General features: G+C 25.5%; 3 protein-coding genes and 1 long non-coding RNA gene across 5 annotated transcripts; 3 read left to right on the top strand and 1 right to left on the bottom strand.

The window, feature by feature from the left end:
• Positions 1-69: 69 nt before the first annotated feature.
• On the bottom strand, positions 70-9,350 carry LOC132922269 (uncharacterized). The gene is made up of 10 exons (XM_060985691.1): positions 8,985-9,350; positions 7,820-8,058; positions 7,514-7,731; positions 7,245-7,437; positions 6,992-7,178; positions 6,561-6,736; positions 3,350-3,661; positions 3,053-3,258; positions 2,722-2,991; positions 70-1,005 (listed from the first exon to the last, which is right to left on the bottom strand). The coding sequence occupies exons 2-10, from the start codon at positions 8,054-8,056 to the stop codon at positions 204-206; spliced, it is 2,601 nt and encodes an 866-aa protein (XP_060841674.1). The 5' UTR covers positions 8,057-8,058; positions 8,985-9,350; the 3' UTR covers positions 70-203.
• On the top strand, positions 3,648-6,627 carry LOC132922346 (testis-specific serine/threonine-protein kinase 2-like). The gene is made up of 3 exons (XM_060985824.1): positions 3,648-4,165; positions 5,609-5,997; positions 6,072-6,627. Exons 1-3 carry the CDS (start codon positions 3,835-3,837, stop codon positions 6,513-6,515), a joined length of 1,164 nt encoding a protein of 387 aa, XP_060841807.1. The 5' UTR covers positions 3,648-3,834; the 3' UTR covers positions 6,516-6,627.
• A 165-nt stretch (positions 9,351-9,515) lies between the features above and the next one.
• LOC132922303 (vacuolar fusion protein CCZ1 homolog) lies at positions 9,516-13,102 on the top strand. Its single transcript, XM_060985755.1, has 10 exons — positions 9,516-9,813; positions 10,068-10,165; positions 10,240-10,333; positions 10,425-10,637; positions 10,759-10,934; positions 11,773-11,910; positions 11,981-12,141; positions 12,212-12,497; positions 12,598-12,725; positions 12,793-13,102. Exons 1-10 carry the CDS (start codon positions 9,745-9,747, stop codon positions 12,846-12,848), a joined length of 1,419 nt encoding a protein of 472 aa, XP_060841738.1. The 5' UTR covers positions 9,516-9,744; the 3' UTR covers positions 12,849-13,102.
• A 5,132-nt stretch (positions 13,103-18,234) lies between these two features.
• Positions 18,235-19,267, top strand: LOC132918023 (uncharacterized). Of its 2 annotated transcripts, XR_009660365.1 has the most exons (3): positions 18,235-18,249; positions 18,333-18,530; positions 18,955-19,267. It is a non-coding gene; the product is annotated as an uncharacterized LOC132918023 (long non-coding RNA). The 2 variants fall into 2 exon arrangements; XR_009660364.1 differs by lacking the exon at positions 18,235-18,249 and having other exon boundaries at positions 18,256-18,530.
• Positions 19,268-19,871: the final 604 nt, after the last annotated feature.

Here is a 19,871-nt window from a genome sequence, read left to right as displayed (position 1 = left end):
AATATTTTACAATAATAAAATCAATACGAAAATAATCACAAAACATAAATATCATACAATATAATATATATATATATATATATATATTTAATAGGTAGTATCCCACTAATTATATTAATTTATGGGGCCAAGAAATTTAAATTTCATAATCACATCATTTTAAATTAGTAACAGATTATATCCTATTTATACCTATTACTGGATTAATCTAACCTGCTCTGCAATTTGTTTAAATAAAATATTGATATTTTATCATCAAAAGTTATTATACTCGACAATCCACTTTTTATTAAAGTTGTTAAATCTTCAATGAAAAGTTGTCCATAACTACTTCTACTGATTTTTTTGATAGTTTTAACACGGTCAGGGAATCTTGAATTTGAAGAAAACAAATATTTGATAACATCTAAATCCACACTAGCCCCGAGTTTTAACTGATGACCAAAATCTTTTGCCCATCCATAAATTATATCACAATTATCTACCGAAATAGAATTTATCATAAACAAAATAAGTTTTTCAGATAATTCATTTAACATGTACTGATCTGTGATTGTTATTAATTCTAAGAGGACATTGATATTTTCAGGCAAAAGACAATCACAATATACTTCAAGTAGAAGTAAAAATGATTTGATACAATCAGAACTTACATCATTTAATCGTATAGTATTTTGGTATGCTTCCTTAAAACCACCAGATCGAAACATGGCTTCAAACATTGGAGATTTCAACGATAATAAGGATTTATTTGCATTTATTAATGTGCCATCATCCAATTGCAATGTGACAGTAGTTTCTTTTTGAACAATACTTTTATGACAATCTCGGGTTTCACAATATTGTATTCCTGATTTTTTAAAAGTAATTTTTACTTTATCAAATAAAGCTATTAAAGCTCCAATAGCATCATCAAACGACGGGTTCTGGTCATCTTTAATTATATTACACAATATGTAATATACTTTGTAACGAGATAACAGTAGAATCAATAGTTTGGGATCGCTGAAAAATACAATTTTAATATTGATTAATAAATTGAAAAAAAGTTTCTTGATGAAAGAAAACATATTAAGTAATTAGTATGTTGTATGTATGTAATATATTTATAATACAAGAATATTTTATACAGATTAAATATGGTACATGATAAATGGTATAGATAAATGAATTTATCACTTATCAAAAAGTTTTTGGTGACCATATAATAGTTGAATAAGATAAAAAAAAGAAATGGAACATTTCTAAAAATATAATTATCAGCAGTGCAGAAGTTGTTTATATAATTTAAAATTTATTTTTTAATGAATAACGCTATAGCAGGATTGAGTTCAAAGTTTTTTACATTTGCATGTTTTTATTTTGTGATGATTGTGGATTATTTTAGATGAGATATCAATTTGTTTTGTGAAATGTATTTAATTAATACCAAGTTTGACTATGTATATTTTTTGTAAATTTTATTATGTTTTAGGAAAGGTGCATACTTTAAAATTTGTTAGTATATTAATGACTTTATTTCATTTAATTATTTTTATAAATTTAATATTGTTGGTCAACAATAATTTGGATGTCTTAGAAAAAATAATTCCCAAAGTAAATTATCTTCACTTATGAAGTATCTTAGTCAATTAATAAATGATATCACTATTAAGAATTATACAATTAGAAGCTTAATGGCACCTAGATTCTATATTTTTATAAAAAATTATACACCAGTATATGGTATTATGATTTAACTTTTTGTATTGCATACCAGTATTAATTTTTCTAAGATTGTGCAAAATGTGTAAAAGAGTGTAAAGTGCATATTATTTTTTTTCATTTTATATTTTGTTAATAAATAAAATAATGTTGATTGACAAAAAAAATTAGTTTTATAAAAAATTAATTATAAATGATTTTTTAGGAATAAAATATAACAATTTTTTTTTTAATTTTTACAATATGGATATCCAAATGATGGAATAAGTTCTGTTGATGGTGGTTTAGGTATCCATTTTACAAAGTATAATCCATATTATGTAATTACGTGAAGTGGAGAAATCATGGTTCCATTTCGTGAAACATACAATAACGCAATATGGATGCGACATATATTTTCCATCATATTTTAGTAAATTAAATTACATATTTTAAGGATTTTTAGTAAAATAAGTCCCTAACACTAATAACGAATGCTAGAAAATTTAATGGTTGTTTAGCACTTAGTAGATGAATACTGATGAAGCAACCAACAATATTTTGTTCTGGGATCCAGAACATGTTTACATTACAGTGATTTGGTTTTGTAAAATATGGGTCTATTGGGGCCATTCTGGGCTCATTCTGCACTAGGGCCATCTGATGAATTTACTGACTGTCATTAAAACCAAAATCTGCCATTGACAATGAATACTTCTAGATATATATTTTATTAATCAAATACTTTTTACCTTAATTGCTTAATCAATACCTGGTCGCATCCAAGGGTTTTTTAAATTTGAATAAAGATATAAAACTATAGAAAAAATTAATTTGTAAATAGTTTGTGTAATGGTTTATTGGTATTCATATTCAAGCATTTAGAATTTTCTATATAAGGCTTTTAACTAGATGCATGAATAAAAATTCTAAATCTTTAAAATTATTATCAATGGTATTATACTATTATCGCTATTTATTATGGTTCATTATTTATGATGAATAATTTATTGGCAATAAAACTAACATACAACTTACCTTTGAATGACAATGGGTACATGAACAGATACTAATATTTTAAGTTTTAGTTTAGTATCTGGTGTATCTGGTTCATCCATTATACCAGTCATCATACCTTCTCCAAATTTTGATGAAAATGATTGAGCATTTTTGATGATTCTCATACCCAATTTGTTTCGGATCATACAATAGTTGCAAGACTCAAGTTCATGAATAGGTCTACATAGTCTTCGATGTGTTGTCAAAATTAATTCATCAGTAAGAATGCTATTTAAGTTCAACACTTCGCTATAAAATAGAAACATACAATAAGATAATTTTGCTGTGAAACTGAAAAAGAAAAACATACCGAGTAATGAATTCTAATATCTTTAATGCATTTGAATTGTTATGTCCATGTTCAATATATTGCATGTAATCTAAAATTGTTTCCCATACGTATTTATCAACCATTAATAATACAACTTTTTCTATGTACATTACATGTGTTAGGAACTGTATAATTTTACAGACTGTTATTTCTTCTAGAGATGAATGTTCTACAATTTCATCATCCTAAAATATGAATTATATATTTATTACACATATTAAAGTAAGTTAAATTGATAATAGTTGTCTAGTTGAAGTATTGTAAATTCGAATTGACCTTTTCTTCAAAGTCACTGACATCAGATTTTGAATCGTCTGCATTTACAGACTCAATATCAAATGATTCACAGACTGGAGAATAATATGGAGAATGCGAGTCTGTGGCTATGTTATCATCTTTAGGTGGTGTCCAAATAGGACTTGCATCATGATCATATGTAGTTGTTGGAGAGGCACAGCTAACAAATATTGAAGAATCTAATGATTTCGCTTTCATTTCCAATGGACACATATGAGGCATTTTATTTGTTTTTACGTACAAAGATAAAAGCTTGATTAACATAGAAATCAAACCCTTTTCTACCATTTTCTGCAATTAAACACATATTGTAGATTATAACATACTAAACTATTATTGTAGTTACTTCATTGGCCAATAAATATTATTATTATTATTATGTTCTATTACTATTGGAATTTTTTTTTTTTTGTCATAGAAATAAAATTGTTTAAATACATTGTTTATAACAGTTTTTATCAATCATGTTTTTATTTTTTAATAAAACTATGAAATCAAATAAACAATTATCAAAAACAAACATTTTAAAGTCTGAGGGATACATTATATTAGATCACATAGCAAATGGAAGTTATGGTGAAGTATGCCATGCTAAATACATACAAGAAGAAAAAGAATTGAATTTGGTAGTGAAAATAATCGATACAAGACAGACGAGCAAAGAGTATGTTTCTAAGTTTTTGCCTCGAGAGCTAGATGTCATACGTCAAATTAATCATCCGTATATAATATATACACACAGTATTTTACAAAAAAAAGCTGTATTATTTGTTTTTATGGCATTTGCAGAAAAAGGTAAAAAAATGGATCATTATCATCATTACTTATTAATTAAGCAATATTACAATATAACAAACAAGATCTAGGACTGTTGGTCAAAAATAATTAGTTAATAACACTTTTTTTCAGTTCTTTTCATTAAATTAATATTTTAAGCATTTTATTTCAAATTAGTGTTTTTATTTATTGCACTAAAATTAAATTAAGTCATAATAAAAATATATTTTTATATTATTTTTAAAATTATAGACATTTATAATTTTAATGTAAATGTTTATATTATAAATTAATATTGTATAGTTAATTTTTGTAATCATATAAATGCTTGTTAAGCCAATTAATAAAAACTTGGGTATATTATCAAAACAGTAGTTACGTCAAAATATATTTAACACAACCATAATGGCATGTCACTATGTCTAATTATATTTTAACAGGGCATGAATTTTTATGCAATAAAAAAGTAGATACATATTTATGTTATCAATGTTACTAAAGAATGTATTTTGAATACATGAAATATTTAACAAAATATTTTATTTTCACAATTTAAATCATATAAAAAAGAAAAATACTGAATAGAAAAACAAATGATCCAACTAGAACAACAGAAGTTTCTAAATTGTATGTCACAATAATATTTTTAGTTGGTCGCATTATATTTTTAAATGATACATTTTTTCTCGTAAGCAACTGATCCAGGAAACAGTAAAAAAAAGGAGGGTCATTAATATTATTGTAGAATGCAAAAATTTAAAAAATTTCTAAAATGGGTTATGTCATAAAAAGTTTGGGAACCTCTGAACTAGAGTAATAGATTGTATAACAGATATGGAGGTATTAAAAATTATTTACTTATTTTATCTAATTTAATATGAAGTTCTTCATAACAATTTACGACAGATTGAATGTATTTCATACAGTTATTACTTATTATCAGTATGCCTGTGAATACAGAGGTATACATACAAACATGAAATAGTCAGTAAAATATATATATATTACTAAAATATTTTTTAAAAAAATGCACTAACTTCAAAATGTGATAAAACATGTAATAATGAAGTTTTATTCTATTTAGGGTGTTATGAAACATACTAATTTTAAATCGTAATTAAGAAATCTACATTCAATAACATATTTCATCATTTATTATATTTATTATATTATCTATTGAATGTAAACACTAAACAAGTATTTTTAACAGTATTATTTGACCAACAGTATTTTTTAATGAGTAATGGATTTGACCTTTACAAATTGTTTTTTTAGATGAATAGTTGCTTTTGACGAACTATCCAAATACCATAACATACACTAAACTAATTGGTAGATCATTATTCATTACTCTCATTTCATATACCCAGTTATTTTTTTTACACTCATAAATTGGACTTTTAATAATAAAACATAGTGTATATTTAATGAATAATAAAAATGAATTTCTACACGTTTAAGGTGATCTTTTACAGTACATTATTGATTATGGACCATTAAAAGAGAATCAAGCTCGTATATGGTTTAGACAGGTGGCATTAGCAATGCAATATTTACACACAATGGAAATTGTACATCGGGATATAAAATGTGAAAACATCCTCATCACTGAGCATTATACTGTCAAGTTAACAGATTTTGGTTTTTCGAAATTTGTTAAGAGTTCCAAAAAACTGAATTGTAATACTTATTGTTGTTCATTGGGTTATGCATCGCCAGAAATATTGACTGCACGTCCATATGATGGAAAAATGTCTGATATATGGTCTCTTGGAGTGGTATTATATGTCATGCTCAACAAGAAAATGCCTTTCAATAGAAAAAACATGAAGCTAATGTATAAGCAACAAGTACATTATCATTCATTGCATGTATATTTTACATATTTAAAAAATTGTTTATTCTTTTTAATAAAAATTAATAGGTCAAACGAGATTGGGAACATCAACCTTCTGTAGAGAAAATAATAAGTGAGAATGTAAAAATGTGTATAGATAGTCTTTTACAACCAGAGCCTAGAAAGCGTTGGACAATTGATAAAATATTGGATAGTGATTGGATAAAAATGAATCGAAAATTAGTTAAAATGACTGAACAAGAGTCATTTGCTCTTATTGAAGCCCTAAACCAAAATAAAACAGTACAAAAACACTTAATAAAGATAAAAGCAAATAAGTCAGACACTCAACAGATATTAGGCAAGAGATCTCCAAGATTTTTTAGTATAGCACAACAGTTGGAATCAATATCTAGTTCAAATAGAAAAACAAATGATAGAAATGCATCTAAATATATGTTGAAACGTTCACAACGTATTGTGCATACAGATAACTTATTAAATAACAAAAATGACATGACAAAAAATTAAAAATAGTTATTATAACAACAAATTAATTATTTAAGTGATACATACTTTTATTGTAACCGTGCAATATTGGAAATGTGGTAAAGTATTAATTGCTATATCAATATAGGTATGATTTGTACTGGTAATTAAGCCCAAAAATAGGCTTTGCCAGTCTTCTATACTAACAAATCTAATACGATTGAGTGGGCATTGCAATAAAAGGCACATTGATAAAGTTAAATCTATAATTAAGAAAAAGAAACAGTTAATTAAATTCTTATTAAATATTTCAGTAAAATACATTGTTCTAAAACTATAAATTATATTATTATTATAATCATTATAAACAGTTTAGGTAAAAGACAAGTAAATGTTTAAAATTCAAAGTTTTTGACTATCAAGGATTACTATGTTATTTTAAAAATATACTCATGGTAACATTTTGGTACTATACAATAATAATTTGAGATGTTGATTATTATAATAAAATTACTTACAATGGTTATCTTCTTTTTTTAAAATTTCAGTAATTTGCACGATCAAACGAGATTGATGTAAATATCCTAACGCATCACGAATTTTACACATTGCATATATTATTTTGGAAACTAATGGACGTTCAGGTAATAAACGCATTAGAATACATATGTTATCAATACTTTTTTGTTCACTATTTCCTAAAATCTAAAACAAAATAAATTTTTTCTTGGTCTACGATAATTATTTTTATAAATTATATAGCAATGTTACCTGTACAACAGTGTCTAAGCTATTTTTTGCATGTTTCAACTCTAAAACACGATATAAAATTGCAGTTTGGGCTCGTAGGACAGCCATAACAATTTCTTTACATTCTGATTTTAAGGAATCAGAGATTATTTTAACAGCTTGTAACTTTAACATTTCTGAACAACCAATTTTTGATGAATTTTCCCACATTTTTCTAAATAATTAAAAATTATAATGACAATTTAATAAAAATTATTAATTAAAATATAACGAAGTTAACCAAGCTTTACCTAAGAGCTCGAATTGCTGTGTATCTTGTAATATCACTATCAGTATTTGATAATATTTGTATAGTTATACTATGAATATTGTGTTTGTACATAATCGGAATATGGGCTTCAGATTTAGCTAGATTGGCGATCAACCTAAATATGCGATAGTGAATTGAATCAACATTTATATTTTTCATTATGAAACTAAGGTCTTTGAGAATACCATAATTAAGTAACTGAAATAGAACAATGTTAAGTGTTAAAATATAAGCAATAAAATATGTATAAGTGATTTTTATTTGATTTATAAGTAGCAATAATTACTTCTTCACGACATTCTGAATTCATACTGTAGTCTCCAAGAATACTTAGAACTAATGATGTTATTTTCGGGTTAACTTGTTGTAATAATCTACTCAATATTCTGATACCACCATATTCTCGAAATTCTTTTAATCCTCCATTTTTTTTTGCCATCTCTGAACGTATATAAACTAGACTTCCATAAATACCGCCTTTATCAGCAGCAAGATTTGCAAGTGCTGATGTGATTGAATCCATTTCTAAAATAATTTAATAATTTATTAAGTAGTGTTTTTCCGAATCATTAATGATTTATCATTTGTCAATGTTAATATTACCAATTGTAAAATTAAAATAATTAGTGTAATAGTTAAAAACTAATGTGTATTTTTGAACAGTTTTTCTATCGTTAGCAAATATGCATGTTTCAATTTTTCTTATTAAAAATACTACATTAAATGTATATTGATTGATTTAATTAAAATATACTTATTTTACTTTCAAAAATTTTGTTTATTAAAGAGTACTTTTAGTTTGAATATAAATTGTTAGGTGTTACAACAGTAATCACTAGGGTCATTTTTTTATGAAATTAATGGAAGATTGGATCATAAATAGCCAACTGAAAATGTTTAGTTTTTTTTATAGTTGTGTTAGGTATACTATACTTGACTAAATAACTATAGGTAGGTGATAGGTAATCTATAATATTATTAACTATATAGATACCTAACATACATGCATATATGTAGGTAGCCATATGGCTGTCTGGACACCTAAAATATAATATGGATAGGTATAATCATAAGTTATAGATTTGTTCTATATGCTATCATAGCAATGTATCAAAATGACAAAATGACAAAAATATGAATTTCTATATTTATCCATTAACTTTATATTTTTATTTTATTTTTTAATATATGTAAATGCTAAAATGCTTTAAAATATTTACATTCATATTGCTAGTTGATTCAATAACACTAAAAATATTTTTGAGCATTTATAATTTAAAAATTTAATGATTTTATAACTTTCTTAGTTGTTACTTGATGTAACTAATACTAAAAAATTTAAAAATAATTTGCTGCCCTAAATAAGAAGGAGGAGTTGCTACCATTATTTCTCCACCGATGAAAGCTTATAATCTAAGTATAGTATTATAAAAAATATTTAAACTACTTACCAGTATATTTATTTTTTGTAAATAATCGTACAGTGTACTTATTTTCTCGTCAACAATAATACAATCAATTATTAGATTATTAGATATATCTTAGAACCAAGATAAAAATGCAAACTTAAGATCCTACGAAATAATTATAAATCATTAACTCTGAGAGTCGATTTGTTTTCGGTACGACTCGAAAGGCATTTTGAATCTTTGGAAACACTTAATTTCTATAGAACAATATTTGGTAATTATAAAAATGTATAGGTGTACCTATTGGTAATAATAATATACTAGTATACTACACAGTACACTACTATAGTTACTACGAAGTACAATTAATAATAATAAATAATAATTAATTACTAATATCACACAACCGATAATAATCATAACATTATAATCATATTTTGTTTACCCTTCGTTTGAGTTTGTTATATTTTATTGTGGTTTTATTATGGAGGTAATAGCACAGAATATTCTGTGGTAATAGTTTTTCTTGGTTGGTCTTTTCTGATAACAGTTATCATATCGTCTGTTTGATTTTGGTAGCTCATTGCTTAATGCTCATAGACACGGTCTTAGATTATGGATTATAGACTATAGACACAAGAGTCAAAGTTGCAGCTCGCAAATTAACAATTTTATTTTTGATCATTAAAATAATTAACGGCGTTTGCGGTGAATATAATTCACGCATACTATCGTTTCGTGTTAAAATTTAAATTTATACTCGATTCTGTAACATGTGAACTCGGCTTCTCGAAAAAATAAAATGCCGACTGAAGTCTCTGTTCAGAATTTGTACATTTTTAACTCGACATTATCAAAAACTGAGGACGATGTAAGTACTTGTTTACATGTTTTTTTTACTGCAATTTTTCGTTACTGTTTTTCTCAACTAAAATTGTTTTTAAAACAATTTAAATAATAGTAGGTAGTTTTATATGCCACCTTAGGCATTCTTGGGCTGCACTACTACTCGTTCAAGTAGAACAAAATACTTTGTTTTAATGATTTAAAATAATTTTTTTATATATTAATTAAAATTTGATTTGTTTAATAAGTCATATACTTGTAATATTTTTTTGTACACAGGGCGCTAAAAAAATATTATTTTATTATCCAGAAAATGAGGACGAAAACAAAAAAGTGCTCAATGTCGGTCACATTGAAGCTGTCATTTGCTTTGCACGGTATGCCAATAAATTGTATTATATATATTATTATTCTATAAGTAAATGTTTTAATTTGTGTACTAATATTACAGAAACTTTAATGCAAATGAGTCATGTGAATCTTTACGCACTGAAAAAACATTACAAGTGTTATACAATGCGGAGCCAGATTTTTGGATAGTTATTGTAATATTATTATTTGTGTTTTTAAATTAATTTTTTCATTCGCTAGGTATCTTCGAAATTATTTTAGTAATTGTAACATTATGTTCAGTAGACTGTGTCAGCAGAAAGTAAATTTAATCAAAAGTCTTCTGAGTCCCCAGATGAACATGTATATTGCACATATAATCTTCAAGAACCAATTTATTTGGCTATCTTAAAACACTGGTATAATACATTTCAAATGACTGTTGGCTGTATGACTAAGCTAATGAATGATAATGATCCAGATTATCTCAGACTTATGCTTAACAAATTTTATAGCAAGGTTAGCTTCTGATTTTTATAACACATATTTGATGAATAGTAAATACTAATTCTATTCAAATTTGTTTAATACTATATAATTTAATTTTAATTTTAACTGCTCAAGTATGTTTTGTTCTTAGTATTTACAGAGTACTGATGTATCGAGTCATACATTTATGGATATGTTTCAAGGCATCAGTTTTCTTCCTCTAGACAATGTTATTCATTTGTATGCGCAGAGTTTTCTAAATATTATCGAAAACACATTTCAACAAGTACATTTTACAATGTTACTTTATAATGATTCACTTGTTTGGTAACTATTAAATTAATATTCATTTAAAAATTAGATTATATGTAATGGTAAATTTTGTATTTTATGAATCAAATTCTATAAATACATATAACTTGAGTCTAATAATAATAGCTATAATACAATTGTGTATTAATTTATAAAGTTGTAATGTGTATATAGGCTCCAGTTGTAATAAACTAATGTTTACCAGATACAAATAAAAGTACTTAGATTTGAATTTAGATTAAATTTGATAATAATCATTTATGTGGAACAATAGTCTGATATAACCAAATACCTCGCATCATTATTTGCTATATTATTAATGCCATTGTTGGTCTGTTTTAATTTTAGATTCTGAGCAGAGCGATGAATGTATTGTTATATTACAATGATGTGTGTTTTTTTATTTTAGTGTCTATAATCACTTTTTGGGGTAGTAAAAATACTTTGATTTTTAACTTTGGAGAAACTTGAAAATTTTTATGAAATGTTACATTAATATTTTCTGTACATAATAAAATATTTTGACTATTTTTGAACAATTCATAGACATTTTCAATTTTTAATTTTTTTTTTGTAATATAAAAATTTTATTTTATTATTTGTGAGTTACTGGAATCTTTTAAAGTGTATTATTATATTTTATACACAATAATATTTTCAAATTTAATGTTTTTGGTAAAAATTAATTTTCTTCCCTCATAATGTTTTTGTATGCAATGATTTATTTATTTATTTAACTTTAACATATGCATTATATTGATTTACTCCGTAATGATAAGGTGATTTATTGTATAGCAGAGCGGTTACCTACTTTCTTTGTTTTGTTTATTATTATTGTTTGACATTTGTTTAGGAGTGGTCTGAATAAACGTCAAACTCAACTTGTGTATTCCTATATTTTAATGTGGGTTTTACCAGAAATTGCAAAGAAAGACAATGTAGTCAAAGGAAATTTAGTACAACAATGTTTGCCTAATCAATTAGTTGGAAAGTAATGATTGAACTAATATAATATATTTATATTTTAAAAATGCAATTTTTTAGTATGATTTATTGTATAGGTTTATAACAAATATTTGGGCAGTGAAATCAGATAGTTGGATTAGTGATTTGGGTAAGGTCCCTATTTTATGGTTGAATGATGAAAATGATAAATCATTTAAAAGCTATAGGCTAGTTATGTATAAAGCTCATCATTCAATTGTATGCATGTTTGTTAAAAGTAAGTATCAGTATATGATTATATTATATGCTATAAAAAATTCGTTTTTGATATTGATAATTTATTTCAGTGGAAAATCCACTTACGGCAGATTTGTATAATAGCTTAGATCAATTTCTTGGGACAAAATTATATCTGTTATCAGAAAAAATGAAAAATACAGTTGAAAAGACATTGGCTTCAAAATTATACACTGAAAGACCTGCTAAATTTGTATATTTTAATGCTATGAATTTAGCAATTAAAAATTCAATTAAGTATTCAAACTCCATTGCTACAACTAATAGACCATCTGAATTTAATCTTAGTCCAGATGCATTACGAGTCTTAGTAGATATTAGCAGTCAACAATCCTGGTGTGTATAATTCTGATTAAAAAAATTATTTCATGAATCATATGTTATTATATAATTTATTGTGTATGACTTAATTATACCAATCATTTTTTTATTTCAGTATGCACCCAACCTATTCTGTTATGATAAAAACATCTAACGATAATTGGGTAGCTGGTAGGTTATGTAATTCACGAGAAATTTATATAGTACTGAATCAAAAGTTGACTAAATTATACGATGTAGATTGTAAGTATAAACATTTTGTTAACTTAGATTATACCAAAATTTAAAAAATTTCATTTTTTATTTCCAGCTGAAATTCAAAGTCTTTGTGCACAGGAATTTGGAACAATATTTTTTTATGATTAATGAGCTATAATTTACACAAGTAGATGATGGACTACCTCGAACTATAAAATAATATTATTAATTTAAATTTTAACAAGAACAATTTTTTTTTTTTTTTAATGTTTGTTAATTTATTGAAAATGCAAAATATACTATTGTTATATAACTTCTATTTATTACTATAATTATATTTTTCCAGAACGTATTACAATAATTGTAAAATTAAAATTACTACTATCGTGATTTTTAAAATAAAAAAATAGTTCTAAAATTAATTTTATATGATAGTTTAATTTTCCAATTTTATTATATTCCATCTGGGTTACAATAGACCAGAAAGACTTATATTTAAGAGCCATGATAGCATACTATAATCTGTATGCGTTGTATCAGTCTTACAACAAGTCAACATAGCAAATTTACATTCGGCAATTTAGGAAATCTTATTTATTTGACATTGTTAGTTTTAATGTCAGAGCACTTAAACAATTTATTAAGATCAAAGATTGCAACATTATCTATGGATTAATAAAAGTATATTTTTTTTGATACTAAAGTTTTGAAGCAAGTTAAATATTAAAAAAAAAATTCGAGTTATCGCGACTCGACTGTATTGTCTGTATTTATAATCACTAAAATAAATTTTTTTAAATAATATTACACCATTCAGTAAGCCGTATTATTGGAACAAAATTAGCATGTTTTTGAACGGTATTTTCGCCGGTGTGGCGTCCTCTTAATCAGTTATCACCATAATATTCTATGATTTTTATTTAGCTATATAAATTTTAATGATTAATAATAACATAAAAATAATTTCCTATGAATAAAAAAACAATAGTTTCGCTAAAATTGAAATGTTGATGGTGGAGTCGACTTTAGTAATATCGTCTAAATATTGTAAATAAACAATAATATCACTTTATTTCCTTTTATTTTTTTACGGTTACCAAATTTGCAATCTTCTGCTTATAAGAAACCTAATAAACCTAGAAAAATTTTTAGTTGGATGGTCCTTTAAAGACGAAAGAATATTACTTTTATTAATTTATTTAATTTAACGAATGGTATTGCCCTTTGCCCATATCTTCATTCTGATTAAATAGGTATTTGATTATTTTTATTACTTTATTTTAACATCAATTTAACATCAACATTCAAGACATATATTTAATTATCATATTTGGATATTCCCATGATAAAATTGTATATTACTATAGTAAGTAAACATTATATAATGATTATTTTAGTACGAACTACTAACAAATAACAAGCTTGTATAATACATTATTTTAGTCTTATTATAGACTTGTAACTTATAGTAGTCTGCAGTGCATATTATTTAATATTTTCTATGGTCATTCCTTTTTCATCAGTGACTTTGTGAGGTCGTCTTCTGGTTAAATACTCACAGGCTTATTTTTTTTCTGGAATATAGTGATTTTTAAGTTACAACTTATTTTCTCTAAATTGTTTCTGCGTGGCTATCGAATCAATTTTTAACTGGTGAGTAGTGAGAATTTTTTCTATTTCCAAGTTTATATGCATGCAGGCATGCCGCATTAACTGCTGCATATAAATGTAGTACATATGAAATATGAATATAATATAAATACCTTATATAATAGTATAATATTTTATAGTTTTAGATTTTAAACGGAGTGATGAATGTATTGATTTTACAATGTTGTGTTTTTTTTTTTTTGTGTCATCACGCTTTGGAGTAAAAATAATGCTTCGATTTTTGACTTCAGCCCCTCTTTGAAATGAAAAATTCATCTAGTTGATACTTTGGGGGGGGGGGGGTCAAAAGTAGTTTTCAAAAGCGTTAGGAAAAACCCTAAAAAAGTGACAGAAAAACGGGAATTTTTACGCATATAATCAGTTTTTGACAAAATCGATTTTTTTATTTTACTGTACCTAACTCAAAAACGAATTATTATAAATACTAGAAATTTTCACCAGATGTTTATATATTTGCGTTATCTATTTACAATTAAATTTTCAAAATATTTTGACTTTTTTTAAGCTATTTGCAAATAATTGAAATGTTCGATATTTCTAAATTTTTTTTCTTGATATGCCGATAAAAAAGATTTGGCTTTCCGAAAAAATCTTTAAAATTTAATATAAGGTTTATTATAAGTTGTACTTATCGTAGTAAAAAAAAATCAAAAATCATTTGTCACAATTTTTGTTTATAAGCATTTTAAGTTCAAATGTCGAAATATATCAAAATCGCAAAAATTTGCAAGGGATTTTAAAGTTGAAAATTCGTAAAATTTTTGTGATTTATTCCTAAGGTTAAAAAACTCATTACAAGGTTATCCATAAGTATGAAAATTAATTTTTTACGAAATCACGTAAAATAACGATGTATTACAATTCAAATATAGGTAATAATATAATATATCCTACTAATTATCCTAGACTGACAAATCATCTCCGTTCAGGATCGTTTTTCGTATACAATGATACCTGTCATTGCATTCAAATTTAACACATCCATTATATTAGTGACTTACTCTCCATCTCTACTATACCTACAGCAGAATGATACTTACTTGCCCACCCTTTAAAAAAAAATATATTTGTTTGATTAAGGTGTAAGCTATGTTACTTGTTGTGTTTAACATTAATTATCAATATGTAAACGTATTTGTCGTGCAATCACTGCAATGTAATATAGTAGAGACTAGAGACTAAAGTCTTAAATGATATAGGTAGGTACATAATATATTTTACTATTTGTCATTTGATATCCATATTCAATAAAAACATTAATGTCACATTATCATAAATCAACTAATGGTACGCGCTCATTTTTATAATGTAAACTGTATTATCTTACAACTAAATAATATAATTATTTTTAAATATCAATGTAATATTATAAATTATAATAATATGTCTTATTATATTATTAACTTAATCGATACCACAAATGACAGATATATAAAAATACTACTACTAAACTAATAACAATATTATACAATATTTTACTTGTTTTTTCAGTCATCATGGTTGGACAGAAGATGTTGAGTTTGCTAATGGTTGGTCTCTTACTGTCATCTCCCGCTCTTGCTGGCCCAGTGGCAGCAGGAATTTGTTATGCCGGATGTGCGGCTGTCACAGTTGCTTGTTTTACGGCTGCCGGATTTACATTTGGTACTGTACCTGCATCAGTGATTGCTGCTACACCCATGTTAGCTGCGTGTAATACAGCTTTTGGGATATGCGAAGCAAGTTGCGTCGCTGCTTTAGTCATACCTACACCTTAAAAAAAATATTTTATTATAAACTTCTTTTTCCAATTATATATAATTTTTATTTTCATACACTAAATTTTCACATTAAATACATTAAAGAATATTATTAAATATATAAAATAAATATTTCTTTACATAATAATTAAGAACTAAGTGTTATAAATAAACTCCTTTTTTCTTCTTCAGTTTTGTTTTTTTTTATTTAATAAAATATTACCTTTTATACAGTGGTCCATTTATTCTACAATATTAGTTTATGATTAAATTATTATTGGTGATGTTTATATGTTTTAGGTTTTCATTTATTTTTTTTCTTGGATTCTGAGCGGAGTGACGAATATACTGATTTTACAATAATATGTTTTTTTTTAGTATATAATATACGATAAGTAATTAAAGAAATGGTTCGAAATCTCGAATTTCAACTTTTAAGGACATTTTGGATAGCAAATTAGTAATTTACTAATTTGTACTTTGGTGTGATCAATACTAAAAATTATCAATATTTTTTTATGATCTGGAATTCAGGAAAATGGCCGTGTATTCTATGGCGTTGTATTCGCAGCGAACGACTCCGTGATGTCACGCGCTATGTCAAAATGCACCGTAACTAGCGAACGGATTGTCACAAACGAATTTTAATGATATAATTTTTTCGTCGTAGTATGTATTTTATTTTAATTCAAAGAAAAATTTTTAGTTGGATGGTCCTTTAAAGACGAAAGAATATTACTTTTATTAATTTATTTAATTTAACGAATGGTATTGCCCTTTGCCCATGTCTTCATTCTGATTAAATAGGTATTTGATTATTTTTATTACTTTATTTTAACATCAACATTCAAGACATATATTTAGTTATCATATTTGGATATTCCCATGATAAAATTGTATATTACTATAGTAAGTAAACACTATATAATAATTATTTTAGTACGAACTACTAACAAATAACAAGCTTGTATAATACATTATTTTAGTATACATGTTCTTACTCAGTTCTTAGTTAACGCCTCTTTTTATTGAATTAAAAATAGTGTTCATAGTATACTTTTTGTAATTCGTTAATTCCTAATCCACTCAACAATTCAAGAAAACTACCTGCAACTTGCAAGAGCCACAAAGACAAAGCTACGTTTCATTTTAACACCAGCTAAAAAAAATGCACAGTCCTACTTAGAGCCGTTCCGTTAAGATTTGGCGTCCAGGGCAAAATTAAAAATATTCACCCCTATTGTATTTATTATTATGCATTTCATTCCTATTTAATTACATTTTTGTTTTAACATATTTTGAACATTGATTTGACAAAAAACTAAAGCTGATTGCAATAGTAATTATTAAACAAAATAGTTATAGGTATAACTGTATAAGGTATATCGTATATGTATTATGTATCATATAGTTAATTAGTTTACAACTTAATTAATTTTATTATACAACCAAATAATACAAGAATAAAACGTTGCGGTTGACTAATTGTTATTAGTGTTATTACTCGACCATAGTCGGAAATTTGTTATGGTCTAAAATAATTGTAAAACAATAATGTTTCTCGCATATTTTATTTATTTAATTTAAAATATTTTTAAAAAAAATTTTGGCGCCCGCCCCTTTAAACCATGTGCCCGGGGCGCAATTTTGACCGACAGATAAATAATGTATCTGGTTCTGAGGACCAGGGTGAGAAACTGAGAAATTCATATATTCAAAAATCGTAGTGGAACTCATAAACATATCACATATCAATTATTAATATGTCTGGGGGAACTATTTACATTTTACAATCACGATTTAAGAGGACGCCATACCCGCATGTGTTGTCTCTGTCTTACTAACGTACATCATAATAAATTTTCGTTCAGTAGAATACATTTTGTGACGTTAGCTTTAATATTAGAGTAAATTTACCTATTATAAAATTTAAAGGTAAGAATATCATCTAGACAATGACATATACTTTTAATGGTATTATCATTTTAAAGTTGTTATATTTTACATAGCTTTAACTCACATTAAAATAATAATATCATTAAAAGCATATGTCACTGTCTAGATAATATTTTTACCTTTGAATTTTATAATACGGCATATACGATATACCTTATTTTTATTTTATAATATATCTTAAGCCGTGTATACAATATCGAATGGTTGGTATTAATTTGAATTTTTGCGATTTGAGGTTAGTGTTCGAAATTTAAATTTCGGTTATCAACTATAATTTCTTATCAAGGGGCCGAACTGTACTCATCCCAGAGATTTTAAATAACCTGGTTATTTAAAATTTCTAACTCATCCCGGTTGTGCTATACTACCCAACGGCCAACACTCAAGATTCAAGACTCTGAAGACTCAACAGTAATTTACAGTATACCGTATCGTCACTGGTCTGTGATTAATCAATATTCATTGACGGTGACTTATTAACTGTGTAAGTAAACAAAGGTCTTATTGATTACTATATAGTTATAATTACTTATCTGTTATTTTTTTAACTAACAGATCACTGAGCTGTTGTATTTTTTATATTTATTATTAGGTTAATGAAAACTGATAATTTTATAATTATATTTTGTTATTAATAAGTAATAATTATTAATTAGTAATTTCTTATTTATCACTTGAGCTTAATGTTCTAATTGTAGCAAATAGCATTTTATAAAATTTTGAGAAAATAAAAGAAAAAATAGCAATTTCAAATTCTTCCACAATATTGTTACTATTATTTACATTTTGGCTTGTACATATCTCAAAATAAATGTTTAAATTATTGAATTTCATTTGTTTATGGATCAATAGTTAATAAATTTCCTAAATGTCAAAACCTTCAAAATAATACTTCTAACTTTTTTTAGGTAAGAATGATAAGATTAAATCCTACAAGAATAGAGCTCAGGATTGAAGATTTAAGTGAATTTTCAGATATCAAAAATCATCATGAAACTATTAAAAAAGCTAAAGAAGAAAAACAAAAAAATCTGTATGGTCCTCTTTTAAACACCAACACAAAAACCAAACAAGAAGTTGTACAAGAAAGAATAGGATTTATCCCAAGGCCCAGACATTCATCACAATGAAGGATATTACTGTCATATTTTTTATTTTAAGTATTTTAATTTATTTTTTTTCTAAATTTAATATAAAATGTATTAAATGATTATAACTTAACTATGTTACACTATTTACTTTCTCATACCTTATATTGTACCATTCTTTTTTTACCGATTATAGATGCTTACCTAGGATTACCAGATTTTGAAATCACTAATGGCTGAGACATCATATTGAATAATATTTTTTTTTTAGATAAATCTTTGAATAATACAATATTAAAATTATTTTTTCTTACCTTCCTCTTTCATTAACCGGGCAAATGGCAACCCTAGTCATGCATTTTTGTATACACTAAAGTGAAATATGCAATGCACAGTTTCAATCAGGACATTTTGGTCTTTGCTTACCTCGTCTAATCTAGATTCATAGCTATTAACAAAAGTAGAAACTAATGTTATAAAATAAAATATATAAAACTTTAAAATTGGAATACATGGCCGGATAAGCCAGTCGAACATTTGAGAAAATGTTGAAGGGCCGGTAATGAGTGTTTAGTCTTAATATTTTTTTTTTTTTATATAATAATGATAAATTAATATAAATATCAAAAGAAAATATAATTGAATTGAATTATTAAACCATTCAGCTGTAATAGTGTATAAAAATAACAAATTAATTATCAAGTTATATTTGTTATATTTATAATAATGGATATTAA

The sequence above is a fragment of the Rhopalosiphum padi genome, chromosome 1, assembly GCF_020882245.1.
Source record: "Rhopalosiphum padi isolate XX-2018 chromosome 1, ASM2088224v1, whole genome shotgun sequence".
In the NCBI taxonomy this organism is placed as follows: domain Eukaryota; kingdom Metazoa; phylum Arthropoda; class Insecta; order Hemiptera; family Aphididae; genus Rhopalosiphum; species Rhopalosiphum padi.
This window is presented reverse-complemented; position numbering and strand designations above follow the sequence as displayed.